The 15,828-nt window shown below is 51.3% G+C and overlaps 1 protein-coding gene across 2 annotated transcripts; it reads left to right on the forward strand.

Annotated features, from left to right (window-relative positions):
- Positions 1–1,570: 1,570 nt before the first annotated feature.
- ACKR3 (atypical chemokine receptor 3) lies at positions 1,571–13,086 on the forward strand. 2 transcript variants are annotated; one of them, XM_070422464.1, is made up of 2 exons: positions 1,571–1,677; positions 11,206–13,086. In XM_070422464.1, the coding sequence occupies exon 2, from the start codon at positions 11,232–11,234 to the stop codon at positions 12,318–12,320; it is 1,089 nt and encodes a 362-aa protein (XP_070278565.1). In that variant the 5' UTR covers positions 1,571–1,677; positions 11,206–11,231; the 3' UTR covers positions 12,321–13,086. The 2 variants fall into 2 exon arrangements, with proteins under 2 accessions (XP_070278565.1, XP_070278566.1); XM_070422465.1 differs by lacking the exon at positions 1,571–1,677 and adding an exon at positions 1,698–2,361.
- The last annotated feature ends 2,742 nt before the right edge of the window (positions 13,087–15,828 follow it).

Below are 15,828 nucleotides of genomic sequence, written 5' to 3' on the forward strand. Positions count from 1 at the left end.
CAAGTTCACAGACATAGACGGGCCAGCCTGTGATCAGTGTCACAGAGGAGCTCTCTGCTTGCCGGCGTCGGGGTGTGGGTAGTGCGCCGCGAGGAAAACAGGACCAAAAAAGTGATGAATGAGCATTCTTACCGCCTCCCCTGCATGCGGCCGGGGGCGGGGCGGTGGGGGGGGGGCGGTGGGGGGGTGCGGAGGGAGCCGCCTGCAGTTTTCCTGGACAGCAGCTTTTTCTGGGAGCTGGAGGTGGACCCTCTGGTGCCCCTGGATCCGGCAGGGACGGGGAGGGCTCCTGGGAGCCGACCCCCGCCGAGAGCCGCCGGAGAGCAGGTGTGCCCCCAGCTCCCTGAAGATTTCTCTAAACAAAATGTTGCTTTTGCTAAGGGCTTTCTCCACGCGGAGGCCTCCAGCCGCAGGGCATTTTGACTTCCTCGCCCCCCAGCCCGGAATCTGGCTGTCTGCTCTTGTTTTTAGTAAAAGTATAAAAAGAATCTAAAGTGTTAGCTCCGGAGGGGAAAAGTGGAAACACGGCAAGTGACACGCGCGACTCCGAGAAGCCCACTCCAAAGCAGAAACCCAGAGAAAGCGAACGCTGCACACGCACGGGTTTAAAAGTGAAAGTTGAGGTCGTTGCTTTGTGGTTATTTTTCTAAACAGGGCATGAGAAGCGAGTGCTCTGTGGAACACATTTTTCAGGTTTAATTCCCCAAGGACAGAACTTTAGCCACACACTTCTAGATAAGAAGTAGATTTTAATAATAATAATAGTAATAAAGTGTTGGTTAAACTTACCTCAGGAAAAGACATCATCAAAAAGACATTTTTTTTTCTACCCTTAATGTGTGCCTGGTACTGTGTAGGAGCGTCAGAATACCATTTTGCTTAGGTTTTCAAGGCATTTGGGCCTAAAGTGATTTATTTTTTAAAAAAAGAATAAAAAAAGAAAAAAGAATTCAAATAAAATCAATTGAAATCTATTCTACAGGTTCTTTCCCCCCACTTTGGGGGGTATATAGGATGCCCATTGATTGCTCCTACGAAAACTGTGACTTCTGTTTTGAAGGAATTAACAAAGAAAACCCAGGCTGAATAAATCAACACCCAGGTTCAGAAGTTCAGAGCATTTGTCTGGGAACAAAGTCTCCCCCAGAGCTGAGAGGCATTCAGAGGCAGCTCTTGGTGTTAATGGGAATGTTAAAGATATACCTGAGACCAGATAAATATTTGACGATTTCACCAAGCACTAAGGCTTCTTTGCAGTTTTTCTTCTGCTGACACATTTCCCCCCATGGGGCCTGGACCTTGTGGCTTCATTACACTTTGCAAATGAAGGAAGGCGGGGGTTTTCCAAGAGTGCGCTGGTGTGGAGGAGCTTTGCTGGAAGCAGCAGACCGGGCTTCACAAAGAGGGGTGTGTGTGCGTGCATGCATGCATGTGTGTCTGCATTTGTGATGGGGGGTGGGGGTGGGGGTGGCAGGGGGGAGGGAGGGACGGAGGGAGGGAGGAAGATGTGGGTTACAAAGCTGCCATCTAGAGGCGCCTTCCTGCAGTGTATATAATGTGAGTCTGAAGCCCTGGAGCTCACAGTTCCTCCAAACTGCTCAGCCCTGAAGGCAGGCAGGGAGCGTAGGAGCCAGGGTAGGAGCCAGGAGAGCGAGCCCTAAGTGAGAGACAGCGGAGGTAAGGGAACTGCTCCCTCTTCAGCCGGTGGGAAGGAGGGGAGGCGGCGGCGGGCAGGGTTTCTGCTCCTAAGCTGAGTGGTTTGTCAGAGGCTTCTTTCTCAGGGCTGTGATGGGTGCTTGCGATCGCGCAGGTCTGCCTTCTGAGAGCCCGGCTGCTTGTCGCATGGCTGCGTCGCTCAGGGTGCCTACCACCGCGGGGACGGGGGCACCTCTCCCTGCAGAGAGTAAAAAAGGCAGTTTTCTTAGGTCACTGGTGGAAGGAACTTCCGTGTGTTGGTTGGGTTTGGGAATCTGGTGTTTATTTGCTGCTGTGGGGACTTCAGCTCCAGTACGCTGGGGACTTGGGGAGACTGCAGACTGTTCATTCTGCTTCTCAAAGTTGGCACAAGGGTCAGCTTGGCACCCCGCTTCCCTTCTGGTATATCAACTGCCAAACAGAATCGGCAGTCCACGTGCAGTTCCAGAAAGATGTACACTTTGTTCAGAGGCACCCTGAAGTGGAGCAGAAAACTGCTGAGAATCTCGGATGGTCCCAAGTGCATCTGCATTCAGTGCCGTGGGGGACCACTGGGTCCCGGGAGCCAGGGAGCTCTGAGGCTGAATGTGCCACAGGGCTCTGCCTTCTGGTCTCCTAACGGCATCCTAGCTCATCTAACCTGAGCATTTCCTGTTCTCTCAGAAGGTTAGTCCAACTTCAGTTGGGGAAAAGAGTCACAAGTCTAGGATTTTGTCATGTAAATATACTCTTCAGGTAAAACATAAATTTTGCTCGGTTTTGTTAGTATGCTCAAATATTGAGGGGGCATCGGAGAGTAACAACTTGGGAGTGAGGGCAAAGATGGGTGGTTAACTATGACTTGTAATTTCCAGACGGAATGAGAAGTTGTAAAAGTCAGACTGACTGTCTCCCTTGTTTTTTTCTCTTTCTTTTCCTTTCCTCTCCTTTCCTCTCTTTCCTTTTCTTCCTGTCTTTTCTTTCTCTCTTTCTCATGATTCATTTGGTCACAACAGAATAATTACATTTCCGAGAAGTGGAAGTCACCCCCCAAATGGTTTACAGCCTTTTGAAGGTATTTGGTGCAGGGACACCCCCTGAAACTTCACTCTGCAGTGTCTCAATGTGATAACTTTTCCTTCTCTTTTTAAACACAGATGCTGCCTTTGTGTGCTTTTATTTATGCCAGGAAAATGCCAGATCAAATAGGCTTGCTTAGAAAAGAAAGTGGAGGCTGCTGGTGTCTGTGCTGAACTGTCTGTAGATTTTTAATGGATAAAGCGTTGCCTTCCTTCCACCAGCATGCGTTTCCCAACGCTCAGCCTTCTCTGAGGCAGAGTTGCACACGGAGCTCTAGCTTGGAAACAATTTACTCTTTTCCCCCGTCTCTGCCATAAACACTCCAGTGTACACACAACTGCTAAGCTTGAGGCCACAACCTCCTGGGGGTAGGAGGAGTGGGGAGTGGAAAAGCAAAAGAAAAATTGAGAAAAAATGCAGGTGGAAAGGCAAAAGAAAATTGGGAAGTGCCTATTTTGCTGCCCATGTGATTTTTTTAAAGGGCAGCACATCACAATCACAGTTTAAAGAAAGTTCTGGAAAGGATAGCCGAGGCAGCATGCCTGTGCTTAAAGGGAGTTGGGACTCTGGAGGTGAGGTCATGCCCTGTTAACAGCAAGTCCTGAGAGAATGGAGACGGTATTATGGTTTCTAGTCAGGCCCAGAACAGGCCAAGTATAGACTTTCTGAATTGAAGAAAAAAAAAAAGCCAAACAAAAAAAAACTATTTACGCAGGAACAGTGGCTTTTTGTGTGATTATTCTAGTTATGGAGGGTCCTGTTTTCCAGGCGACACCAGGGAAGTTGGTGGCAGTTTCTCAAACCTGAGGCCGAGAGTCTCTCTAAACCCTGAGAGTAACCGACGGGAAGAAAAACAACCTTAACGATTCCAGGGCGAGATTTTCCCCAGTGATTTTGCAGAACACAAGCGGAATTGGGAGCTGAAAAGTATTTGCACTTTTAAATTAGGCAACTGAGAAACTTAATTTTACTCTTGGGAACAAAAATGGTACTAGAATGCCTTCCAAGTGGGCAGGTGCAATTTAGAAACTGTACTTAAAGTCCAGAAAATTATAGCTCCAGGACACATATTTGCTATTAAAATCATGACAAGCAAAAAAAAAAAAAAAAAAAGGAAAAAGAAACAGGGATGGCTCTCTAATCTGGACTACCTGAATGCTCTCTGCAGGGGTATTGCATGCTTTTCAATGTAAGAATCTACTAATTTAGAATTGGAAGGGGGGGCATTATTGCTTCGTTATTAAAGTGATGGGGGAATTGCATAATTTTGTAGCCAAAATTTTGCTGAGCCAGGAGTAGGTTTGGAAGCTGACCTGTGTTTTCCTAGTGCCCGAAGGGTGGAGAGCTGTGACTGTCCCAGGTGGCCTTGACCTGCTATTGGCTAAGGGGCAGCGTGGGGACCTTTTGTGGGGATCTGTCTCAGTTTGAATAGAAGAGCCTGAGATTGTGGAGCATTCTCCTGGGAGCCCCATTGTGTGTGCCGGGCGCCGTGAGTGGCTCAGCCTGGCTGACCTCCTGCTGCCCGGACCCAGTCCTAAGCTGGGTGGGAATTAGGGCTCTAGTTACACTCAGCCAACCCAGGCGGCAGCCTTTGTGACGTGGGGCCTCTGGGTCTGCCTTGCTGGGTGCAAGTCCACTTCCCTGTCGGGCAGCTGAGCACAGCAGGCCAGATTGGGTTTCTGGATGTGGGGTTCATTTTATCTCCCAGTACTTAAGTGGATGAGGGTTCCCCCAGAGTTAACATGATGTATGACTGAGGACCCCTGGAATAGGTGGCCTGTACCTGAATTAGGGTATGGCCTTTTCTTTCCTTCTTTTTCTCTCTCTATTATTTTTCCAGTTCTCAAGTGATTCAGAGCAGTTCTTTACTCGTGCAGACTATGGTCACTCAGGGTCACTCTGTGTGTGTGTCTGTGTGTGTGTGTGTGTGTGTGGTCCAGTCGGCACTGTTCTCTGTTTGTTGGGACTGGGGGACAGACCGCTGCAGTGAGCTCTGGCCACAAGAGCTGCTGGGGCTGAAGCCTTCCTGGACTGCCCCATAGATTTACTGCGGGATTGGTAACAAAAATCTCCAAAATGAAAACCAAACCTGTCATGTGCAGCTGCCTAATGGTTCTCTAGGCCCGGCGGATCCTCCTCATCTAGGCGCCGTGTAGAGGGGTGGGCTTTTACAGCAGGCCCGAGCACGGTTCCCCCAGATAAAGTCCCTGGAGGAGTTGGGAGAGGGGTAGCTTGCCCCTTCTGCCCTGCCTCAGTCTCCAGGTGATCGCCTCTGGGGACAACACTGAGTTGCTCCCCAAACTTCAGTTCTGGGAGGACACCGTCCCAAATCACAGGAAGTTGTTAAAGAAGGTCCCCGTAGGCAGAGGTCCTGAAAGGGCCAGAGGGCCAGGGGCCCCTGTGACTGAGAGGTGCCCGAGACCCTGCCTGGCCTGCCTTATCTTACCTGCCCCACTGGAGACTGGGAGCGCCTTCCTCCTCAAGGTGTCCTGCCTCCAGCCTGCTCCGCACCCTGCCACCGCAAGCCTACCCGGTTTGTGTCACCTCCATCCTCAGAAGCCTTCTCTGCACCAAAGCCACTCGCTTGCTCAAAACCCTTGTGTCTTCTGCAGGGACGGGCCCAGCCTGACCCCTCACCCCCACCAAGTCCTGATTCTTGCCTCCAGCTATTCAGCCAGGTTTGCTGACCGTCTCCTTGTCTCCTTTCTCCTTGAAGGCCCCACAGGCCTCGGGAGTGGAAATCCCTCACCTCCTGCCCCAGGGCGGCCCCGACCTCTGCTTCCTGACCCTCTCGGTGAGCTGGTGAGCTCTTGGGGGCAGGGCGGTGACCATGCTGGCTCGCTGTGCCCCAGAGTACAGCCCCCACGGAGGGGGCTCCACAAACATTTGGGGGCATGAAAAGGGAGGATGGTATCTCCGCTCGGTGGGGATTTCAGAACAATCGCTTCTGGATGCCCATCTCCAGTGATGGCCTCAGATCTCTGGTCTCAGTGGGGCTTGATGAACTACTGATTCATTGACTATTGATTCATTGAACATCTACTTTGGGCTGGGCGACTTTGCAGGCGTGTCTGAGGATGAATGATGTCGTGGCAGGAGAAATGTAAACCAGTCCAGGACATAGCATGGAGATGCCGGCCTGGGTGGGAGAAGGCCGGAGAAGCACGGGACACGTTATTTGGGATGGGAGGGGCTGAGGGGTTAGTCGGGAAGGGTCTTTTGGTCTGTGATGGGAAATTGCAAACATATTGAAGATGATTTAGGTGAACACTAGCCAGACCCTGAACACTTGGCAGTCCATCCTGGAGGGAGTGACTGTTGATGGAGAAGGGACAGTTTACTGCAGGACAAATCGCCACCCCGTGGGGACGCTAAGCTTGGAGGCCTCTGATTCTGGCTTGCCCCCAGCCCCCCGGGTGAGCTTAGGCAAAGCATTTGGATGCAGCTGAATACCTCAGGCCACTGGCTGCTGCTCACTGGTTGCCAAGGATACTTGGTGAGAGAATAATGAGCCTGAGAAGTGAGAGGCACGTCCCCAGGGATGTCCTTGTGGGACAGAGAGGAGCCCTTCCACCATGTGGGACATCAGTAGTAGACGAGGCCCTTGCAGACCCCAGACAGGGAGGGAGGCAGATGCTGGCCCTCTGCAGGCCCAGGACGAGCCACTGTCCCTTGGGGCAGACACGCCATGTGTCCAAGTGCAGGTGTGGGACGGGGACTTCGTGGGCTCTAGGCGACTCATGAGATAAAACACGGGAAGTGTCAGGAAAGAGGGAAGCGACAGTGACCTTACTGCTTTCTGTTCTCACTTGGGTGTCTGTGGTCCAGAAACGTGGAATATGAACCTTTATTGTTTACTGAAACATTCCTGCCTAAAATTTACATAATTATTTTATTTTTCAATTACCGTTGACATCCAATATTATATGAGTTCCAGGTGTACAGCACGGTGGTTAGACATTTATATAACATATGAAGTGATCCCCCCAATAAGTCTAGTAACCACCTGGCACCATCCACAGTTATTACAATATTATTGACTATATTCCCTGTGCAGTACTTTATATCCTCGTGACTGTTTTGTAGCTGCCAATTCATAGTTTTTAATTAAAATTTACATAATTCTTAATGTCAGGTTTCAAATAATACAGAGGTTTATAGTGTCAATAGTGCAATCCTCGCTTTGTCCTCTCGCCCCACCCTCCTGGCCCAAAGCTTTATACGTAATGTGATTGTTCTTGTGCCTTTAAGCACAGACATTTAAATATAAAAATACACATAATGTTTGCCCCTTTTTACACAAAAGAGACCGTGCTCTGTGTATGTGTGCGGATCTGAACAGCATAGTAACTTTCCACATTCATAAGAGTCGGTCTCCTCTTTGTTTTCATAGCTAAATTATATTCCACAGTGGATACGCCGGATTTATTGAACCATTTCTCCATTGATTGGCATTTTTGTCTACAGATTTTACTAGCATGTAACCTGCACGCCAATAAACATTCTTGCGTGTACACTTGGGAACATGCGAATCTTTCGAGAGGAGGAATGTGTGCACTGTGAAGTCATGGAACTGGAAACATCTTTTATTCTATGCCCATTTTTTCCCTCCTTTTAGGAACACCTGACGGCCTAAGTGTCTGCAGTGGGGCTCATGCCCTGGCCCCTCTTTGGTGTGGGCTCAGAGTCACAGGGTGCCGGCAATGGGTAGCTTTGACTGACACCATGAAGTTGTTCCTAAACTTCAGCCCCTGTGGGGAGCCGATATAGGATTAAACCTCGGACTGACCTGTTGGCAAAGTCACAAACAAGTCCCAGCTTAAAGGGCACAGTCCTCTTAAGCATAATTAGGCTTGACCTTATGACGCTCCCTAGATCTTATCTGGGAAGCTAATGGGCTGAGGGAAGTGCAGCAAGAACAAAAACAAGTGAAACTCACAAGAACAAAAACAAGTGAAATTCACAAGAACAGTGTAACTATGGTCAAAACAAGTGAAACTCACAAGAACAGTGTAACTATGAAAACCACTACCTTGTTTACCTCTGACTATAAAATAAAGGCTCAGCTTGCCTCGGGGTCTTTCTCTGTGGCCTCAGCCAGGCACAGGAAGATCCACGGAGACTAAAGAGAGCTAGAGAGTTCTGAACACTGTCTCCGTGTAAAACATTCTTCGCCGACTCCGTCCACACCTTTGGGAACCCCTGGACTCCTGGGGCTGGACCCAGGCAAGCCCCAAGAATGGCTGGTTCATTCCGAGGCTGGTAAAGGCGTCACCTCCAGGTCCTGGTGGTTACCAGCCCCACCACTGCCTCCCAGCAAAGCAGACCAGCTGCACTGGCCAATGCAGAGGAGCTCACACATGTACACCGGGGCTCTCGGCTCTGTGTCCTGGACAAGGGGCCCCCTGCTTTGGCTGGAGCGGAGCAGAGATGCCGTGCAGGTGGTCAGGGAGCTCACGTGGCCACAGGGGGTTCAGTAGATGCTCCTTCCCTTCCTCCACCATCAGACTTTGCTGGGCACTTAGTGGCCAGGCCTTAAACAGGCATCTGCGTCGACAGTTCATCGTCTGCGTTTCATGCCTTTGTTCATATTAGGCTCTGAGAGCCTCCCTTGTTAAAACTTAAGCCGATGATTTAGGCAGATTGTGTTCTCTGGTGGGGTCCACGCTGTCAGTGTAATGGCATGAAATGAGCCTGCCCTGCCCCCCCACCCCCACCCCAGGCCTCCCAGACACACGCTCAGCACCCGGGCCTTGCTGAGAGTGCACACCACACAACGGGGCCAAATCATAGTCTTTTCTCTGGACACACCCCTGGCTCCCCACACTTAATGCATGAAAAATACCGAGATGGCAAAGGCTGAGCGATTGGGTGGCATTTCCCCTCCCGGTTTCCCATTTGACTCTGCGGAGGATCTGATGGCTGTGCTGTTTCCCACCTCCTTTCTCTGTGTTTCCCTTCCTGCTCTGACCACCAGAGCCTTCTGCGGCGGAGGTGGGGGCACTGTGGTTCCCAGAAGAAGGCATGTGGGCCTTTGGCTTCACCTCCTGGGCTAATTGGTGATCAGTAATCAGTGATCAATGATCAGTGATCAGCAGGGCAGCTGAACTTCACAGTCCACCCACTGCTGGATGATCCCCACTGTGCCACCCGGGAGAGGACGGCTGCGGGGAGGTGTGCCTGGTTATGAGTGACCGTGGTCACTGCATCAGCCTTTCACTGCCCAGCCGGCAGAGGCAGGAAACCCTCTGGCAGCAGCGAGAGGTGCAGGGGAATGGAGGGGCCCAGAAGGACCCATTTGCCTGCTGATTTCCTGGGGACCACACACAAGAGACAGGTGTCCCCTGATTTTGTACCCCTGCCCGTGAGTAGGTCCGTCTGTCCATGCCTGAGTGAGCTGGGTGTCTCCTGGGGTGAAGAAAGACATGGGGGAACTTGGCATCTGCTCATGCTAACAAAGACCCCTGTGATCGGCCCAAACCCCAGGATTTATGGCTGTGGCCGAGGCCTTGTAGGCTGTGCCAATGCGGGCGGAGAAGGAGCCCCAGCCAGGCACCATCCATGTGGCTTTCTGGTCCCAGGACCCCACCTACCTTTGTCTGGCTGCCTGGCTGTGGCTTGTCCGAGCTCCTCCATCAGCAGTGGGACACTGAGACCTGGGTAGGTCATCTGGAGAGGAACCAACTGCCTCTTGCAGCCCAACAGGAGAGAACTCCCAGAAGCCCGCAGGCAGCCTCTGGTGACTGGGATTCAAGGGTAGGTTGCCTGCCCCGGGTTTTGAGGCTGAGGAGCCAGCTGGTCCGGGGAGGCAGCAGAAAGTCTCATTTCTCGGGGACTCTGTCCATTTATCCCGGAGGTGAACTGACTGCACGTCTTTGTGTGAGCTCCTGCATGTCTCCATGGCGGGGACACAGATTACTTTGTCTGGAAGAGTCAGCTTCAAATATGCAGCAAGAACTAAGCCAGGGTATGCTTTTCACTTAAGGGAGGGGGAGGGCAGGGAGAAGTTTTAGTGAGCATGTGCTAAGTGTTAGATTCTGCTTTAGGGTCTTTAGTTCCAAGGCACCGGTGTCCTGAGAAGTAGTGGGAAAACAGGTTAACTTGTCTCAAGTTAATATTAACTAGTGAAGAGCCAGAATCCCATCCCAGGAGGGCAGGGCAGAGGGGAGGATGGGAGTCTGTTCTCAGGGGGAGCTTTTCCCAGCTATCTCTTCATACCGTTAGCGTGGCCACCAGGGCACTGACCCACGGACGGATCATTGACTTCCTTCCCCAGGGAATTCTCATGTGTGACCTGGAGTCCACTTGGCAAATAAACTTGACTTGGTCAGTTATTACCTGGGTCAGGTGAGAAGGAAGCACCAGCACCTAACCCTCACCACGGCCCGTGCTTATTTTCATTTTACGTCTCCTCTCATAGTCATGCGGACCCAGGGCCGTGCCATGGAAGGATTTCAGGGCCCTGGGGGGGGGGGAGGGGGCGTGGGGAGGGGGACAGGGCAGTGGTAGAAGACAGGCCCTGGCAGCTCCCATAGCTGATGAATTCCTGGAGGAATCATTGCCAAGCACAGTGGTGTCTTGGGCTGTATCCTCCGTGGGGGCTACATGGGGACAATTCAGAGTTGGCCTCATGTCAGGTCAGCGGGAAAGACAGTTGAGAAACTCGTCGGCCCCTCCAGGAAGGCAGCCGGCAGTGATTTTTGTGCTTAGGGTCTTGGCACACATTGCTCTCGAAGCAACTGGGCAGATAAAACATGGGAAGCCAGGCGCTGGCCCAGCGCTTGAGGCAGCTGCTTGGGCGCCCTGGGTTGGGAATCACACAGCAACACCAGAGTCTGCGGGCCTGGAGCTCGGTCAGGCTGCAGGGTGCTCGGCTTGCTGACCACGTTTCCAGGGGTCTACACGTCTGCACACGGGGGCGGCAGGAGACCTGGGTTTATGTGCTGATTTTGCAGACGGGTGAAAAGCACTAGTCCCATTTTTAATGCAAATTTGGAAGAGAATCTGAATCAATTTCATTGAGATACCAGAGCAGGGCACTGGTAAGGAACAGATCAATTCTGCCATTTTTTGGGGGGTGTAGGTGAAACGCCTCCACTGTCCACTGAGAGCCAGCCGGCCATCCGCATCAGCTGCCTGACATTTCTCTGGCCCCTGGATTGTGCTGATTTCATACCCTGGGCACAGCCAGGCTGGCGATGTCTTACAAACACAGCCGTGGAAAGATAAAGCAAGCACTGTGTCTTTGAGCACCATGTGGCTTTAGATTCTGGGTGTGTTTGATTTTGTTTTGTGGGGTTCTGCTATGGTTGTTTTCTTTAAAAATTCTATAGCACTGGAGTGAAACAGTTGCTGTACGGGCGCTGAAAAAGCATTTTGACTGAAACTTGAATGTTTCCTAACGAAGCGATTTTTCTCTTCCATCTTTTTGGTTTGATTTTTTTCGTGCAGGCCACTTGATCGCTGCCCTCGACACCATGGATTTGCATCTGTTCGACTACTCAGAACCAGGGAACTTCTCTGACATCAGCTGGCCATGCAACAGCAGCGACTGCATCGTGGTCGACACCATGACGTGCCCCAACATGGCCAACAAGAGCGTTCTGCTCTACACGCTGTCCTTCATCTACATCTTCATCTTCGTGATTGGCATGATTGCCAACTCCGTGGTGGTCTGGGTGAACATCCAGGCCAAGACCACTGGCTATGACACGCACTGCTACATCTTAAACCTGGCCATCGCCGACCTGTGGGTGGTGGTCACCATCCCAGTCTGGGTGGTCAGCCTTGTGCAGCATAACCAGTGGCCCATGGGTGAGCTCACTTGTAAGGTCTCTCACCTCATCTTCTCCATCAACCTCTTTGGCAGCATCTTCTTCCTCACCTGCATGAGTGTGGACCGCTACCTGTCCATCACCTACTTCACCAACACCTCGAGCCACAGGAAGAAGGTGGTTCGTCGTGTCGTCTGTGTCCTGGTGTGGCTGCTGGCTTTCTGCGTGTCCCTGCCCGACACCTACTACCTGAAGACTGTCACGTCTGCATCCAACAACGAGACCTACTGCCGGTCCTTCTACCCCGAGCACAGCGTCAAGGAGTGGCTGATCAGCATGGAGCTGATGTCTGTGGTCTTGGGCTTTGTCATTCCTTTCTGCATCATCGCCATCTTCTACTTCCTGCTGGCCCGAGCCCTCTCGGCCTCCGGCGACCAGGAGACGCACAGCAGCCGGAAGATCATCTTCTCCTACGTGGTGGTCTTCCTGGTGTGCTGGCTGCCCTACCATGTCGTGGTGCTCCTGGACGTCTGCTCCATCCTGCACTACATCCCCTTCACCTGCCAGCTGGAGAACTTCCTCTTCTCGGCTCTACACATCACACAGTGCCTGTCCCTGGTGCACTGCTGTGTCAACCCTGTGCTCTACAGCTTCATCAACCGCAACTACAGGTACGAGCTGATGAAGGCCTTCATCTTCAAGTACTCGGCCAAAACAGGCCTCACCAAACTCATCGACGCCTCCCGGGTGTCGGAAACAGAGTACTCCGCTTTGGAGCAAAACACCAAGTGAGGCCCAGTCTCGGGATGCGTGTGCTTGCTTTCAGCAGGGCTCCCAGCTGCCTGGGGGCTTAAGACAGGAGCAGCGTGCCGAGGGGGAGGCGTGCCACTGTGCTTCCTCCCCGCCTCTCTCATGCCTGCGTGGCCGTCACGTGACTGTGACCCTGACAGTGCATCACGCAGGGCTGTGCCACCAGCCGACGCCACTTGTCAAAGCCGGTGGCCGGAGGGGCCTGCCTGCACTTCTGTACAGTAGGACTCTCTGTGTTTCCTGAAGTTTTCTATGGTGATTTGTATTTAAATGCTAAAACTTTATTTTCTCACTCTTGGCATACCTTATAAACTTTCAGAAAGTTTAAATATTTTAAATGCTGTATGGGAAGTATAACGCTGACATGTAATCGTGTTGTAGTTTTAATTAGCTTGACTTCGGTTTTGACTATGGATGACGTTGACTGTTAGCTGTTGTGAAATTATATATAAATATATAAATATATACATCTATGCCAGCCTCGGCGGAAACGTTTTATTTACGACAGTTTTCTATCTGGGTGGCGCTTTGTACTGGCATGAGGTGTGCGACGAGAACTGCTCTGTAATGCAGTTTCTGACATTAATCGTATCTGTAAACTTATATTGAAATAAAACAAACAAACAAAAAAGCAAAACTGTTCCAGGCTTCAACGCTGTGCATAAAGCAAACGGCGTAGGTCAGAGAATTCGCTCAACCTGTAAGTTATTGTTTTAAAAATAAAGATCGTTTTGTTTTTCCTAAAAAAGGCATTTGAGTCTGTTTTAAAAGCATGTTTGGCATTTAGGTGGCATGTATGATAATAACTTACAAATACACACAGCATATACAGGTCAACATGTAATGAATATGTTTTTAAAAGAGAGTACTACCATAAAGGCAAAACACCAAATGATGCCAACTTGGGTGAAATGGTACATAGAAAAAACATTTGAATGCATTGAGTTTTTTAAAAAATGTATTTAAATTTCACATAACATGTTTGAAGGAGGGGAGGTGGCTGGGAGGCACAGCGGTCCAGACAAAGTTGGTACCAGAAAGTTCCCGACTGCTCTTGGGCCAAAGGGTTCAGGGCGCAGCACTCACGGGTCCCCAGGGCTACACATCACGGCCCTTGAATCTTCCTTGCTAGGGTTCTGTGACTTAAAGCCTTATTTCCTTCCTCTGGTCAGGAAAATCTCTTCATTTAAAGACTATTCCATCAATGACCTTGTTCTTGAGGCCATGCAATGACTGAGTTACCAAATCAACCTACATTGCTAGTTAGAAAGAGCACAGAATGGCCGATTCGGCTGAGCCCTCACCAACTGGACACGGGCCACAGCAGTGGTAGAGACATCGGCCGCAGGTTCGTCTGGGCAGGAGCTCAGAGAAGGCCTGGCTCGCCAATGCTCCCTCATCACGTCCAGGGTGACGGGACCGATTTGCACAGAGAGCAGCTATCTGCCCACGCAGAGGTGGCCTGGGACCAGGAGCTGTGAATGCGCACCGAATGGGGTGAGGGGATAGCTGCTGGCTGCAGGGAGATCCCCACAGCTCCCTCCTAGAGTTACGGGCTTTGCTCCTAGCTCAGCGATGTCTCTGGGTGGACACAGGTGCTGAGATTTCAGTTCTCCGGGGCGATGTTTAAGAGATTGAAAGGGCCTATCCAGTTTTATGGAATACTTCCTACCCTGCCCCCAGCCCTGGACTCCTGAGGAGGCTCCTCCACAGCCTGGATGGCACACACACACGCAGGGCCCGCTAGGATCCCAGATCCTCATTCCAGCAACGTGATACCCAGTGATTCGGGTTGGGGAAGGCGTGAGAAGAAATGGACTCATTGCAGGCAGTTTGCATTTGCAAGGCTGTTTTGCTTTCTCCTTCTGGGTGGCTGATGAAGGCCCAACTTCACACAGTGCCAGCAGAGTCTACTTACCTAACACACCTCTGCACTCTCACACACGCACATTCGGATTCGTTACCCTCCATGTGACTAACACATGTGTCCTGGACATGATGTCCACGGTCACGTCCAGGACGGTCCTAGCCAGGGACTGAGTCACAATGTTGAGGTCCATCTCCTAGAATCTGGGGCTGCCGCCAGAGTGTGGGCAGCTGAGTGTGTGGTCCAAAGAGCCATCACTATGAATGTCCTGGGGAACTTGGTAAAACCTCAGTTTCCTTGTTTATGAAGCCAGATGTGCTAGTACCTGCTTCCTAGGGTCATGGTGATGATCAAATCCTGCAGTCCCTGTAGGCTGCCCATCAGGGTGCCGGGGCACACCACTGTGTGCTCAGGCTGCACCCGTCCGTCCGCAGTCTCTCAGCACAGAATGCACTTGCTTTACAAGAAACAGTGCATTTCAGAGAAATAAAGTGACAGCCCTCTGCCTGTGGGAAGCGACTAGAGGAGTAAGAAACATCTGCCTCAGACAGTGATTTCAACGGGGGTGACTGTCCCCCAGGGGACACCTGGGAATGTCTGGGGCCATTTGTGATTGCTCTACTCGGGATGGGGTGCTGTTGGCATCTAGTGAGGAGAGGCCAGGGGTGCTGCTGGACGCGCCGCACAGGACAGGCCCACGACAAAGGCTTCCTTAGCCCCAAAGGTCACCAGAGTTGAGGTTGGGAGACCCAGTTCTAGGATAAAGCCAACCATTTAGACAGAATTCTGGACGGTATTCATCACCTTTTCGATGTGCTCTGAGCAGAAACTTCGACAATCTCAGGGCTGGGGGTACATCCCAGGGTCCCTAGAGCCTCATTTTTTTCTTTTGCCCCTAACCTCTGCATGGGTATATGGATGAGATCTACACCAATATTCTCGTTGTGCCTGAATATTTCAATGACAAGAATTTGTTTGGTTCATCAACAGTTTACATAAAAGACGTGCTCATGAAAAAGGTACGTGCAGATTAAACGTTGGTCAAACTTTAAGTGTGGTTTGAATTTTGGATTTAATGTTTACTATCTTCCCTTTAAAGTCCCCAGCAAGAGCATCATGGTCCATGGCCGGGCGGCACCAGAAGCCCGGGTGACCGCTTCAGTTCTGCTTCTCAATAGCTCCACGGAGGGCAGTGTTTCACTGTGAACTTCAGTTTGCTCACCCTCACAATGACTTCCCCACCTCCTTGGAAAGGCGGCTGCAGAGGTCACGGGGAGCCTGTATGCCAATAAACACTGCTGAGTGAACGAATAACAGGATGAGCGAGTGCTTAGAAACCGTGGCGGGCGGGCCACACCGAGGTCCCTGAGCACTTCCCTAGCTTTTTGCATGTTTCAGTCCATCCGACCCAGTGCTTAACTGACGCGCCATGTGGGAGGATGTAGCATCAGCATACATCACACCTCGTGCGTTCAGGCTTGTCTGAAGTCCACCAATGGGTTACGCTCACCTGTGTGTTGCTGTGGGTCACCGCATACATGATCTCCATCTAGATGCTCAGGTCCTGCTTCCCAGGGACTGAGATACTTGGCCGTGGAGGGAGCACTTGTCCTCATGAAAGAG

The sequence above is a fragment of the Myotis yumanensis genome, unplaced genomic scaffold, assembly GCF_028538775.1.
Source record: "Myotis yumanensis isolate MYYU_CA2020_CCGP unplaced genomic scaffold, mMyoYum1.0.hap1 SCAF_8, whole genome shotgun sequence".
Classification (NCBI taxonomy): Eukaryota; Metazoa; Chordata; class Mammalia; order Chiroptera; family Vespertilionidae; genus Myotis; species Myotis yumanensis.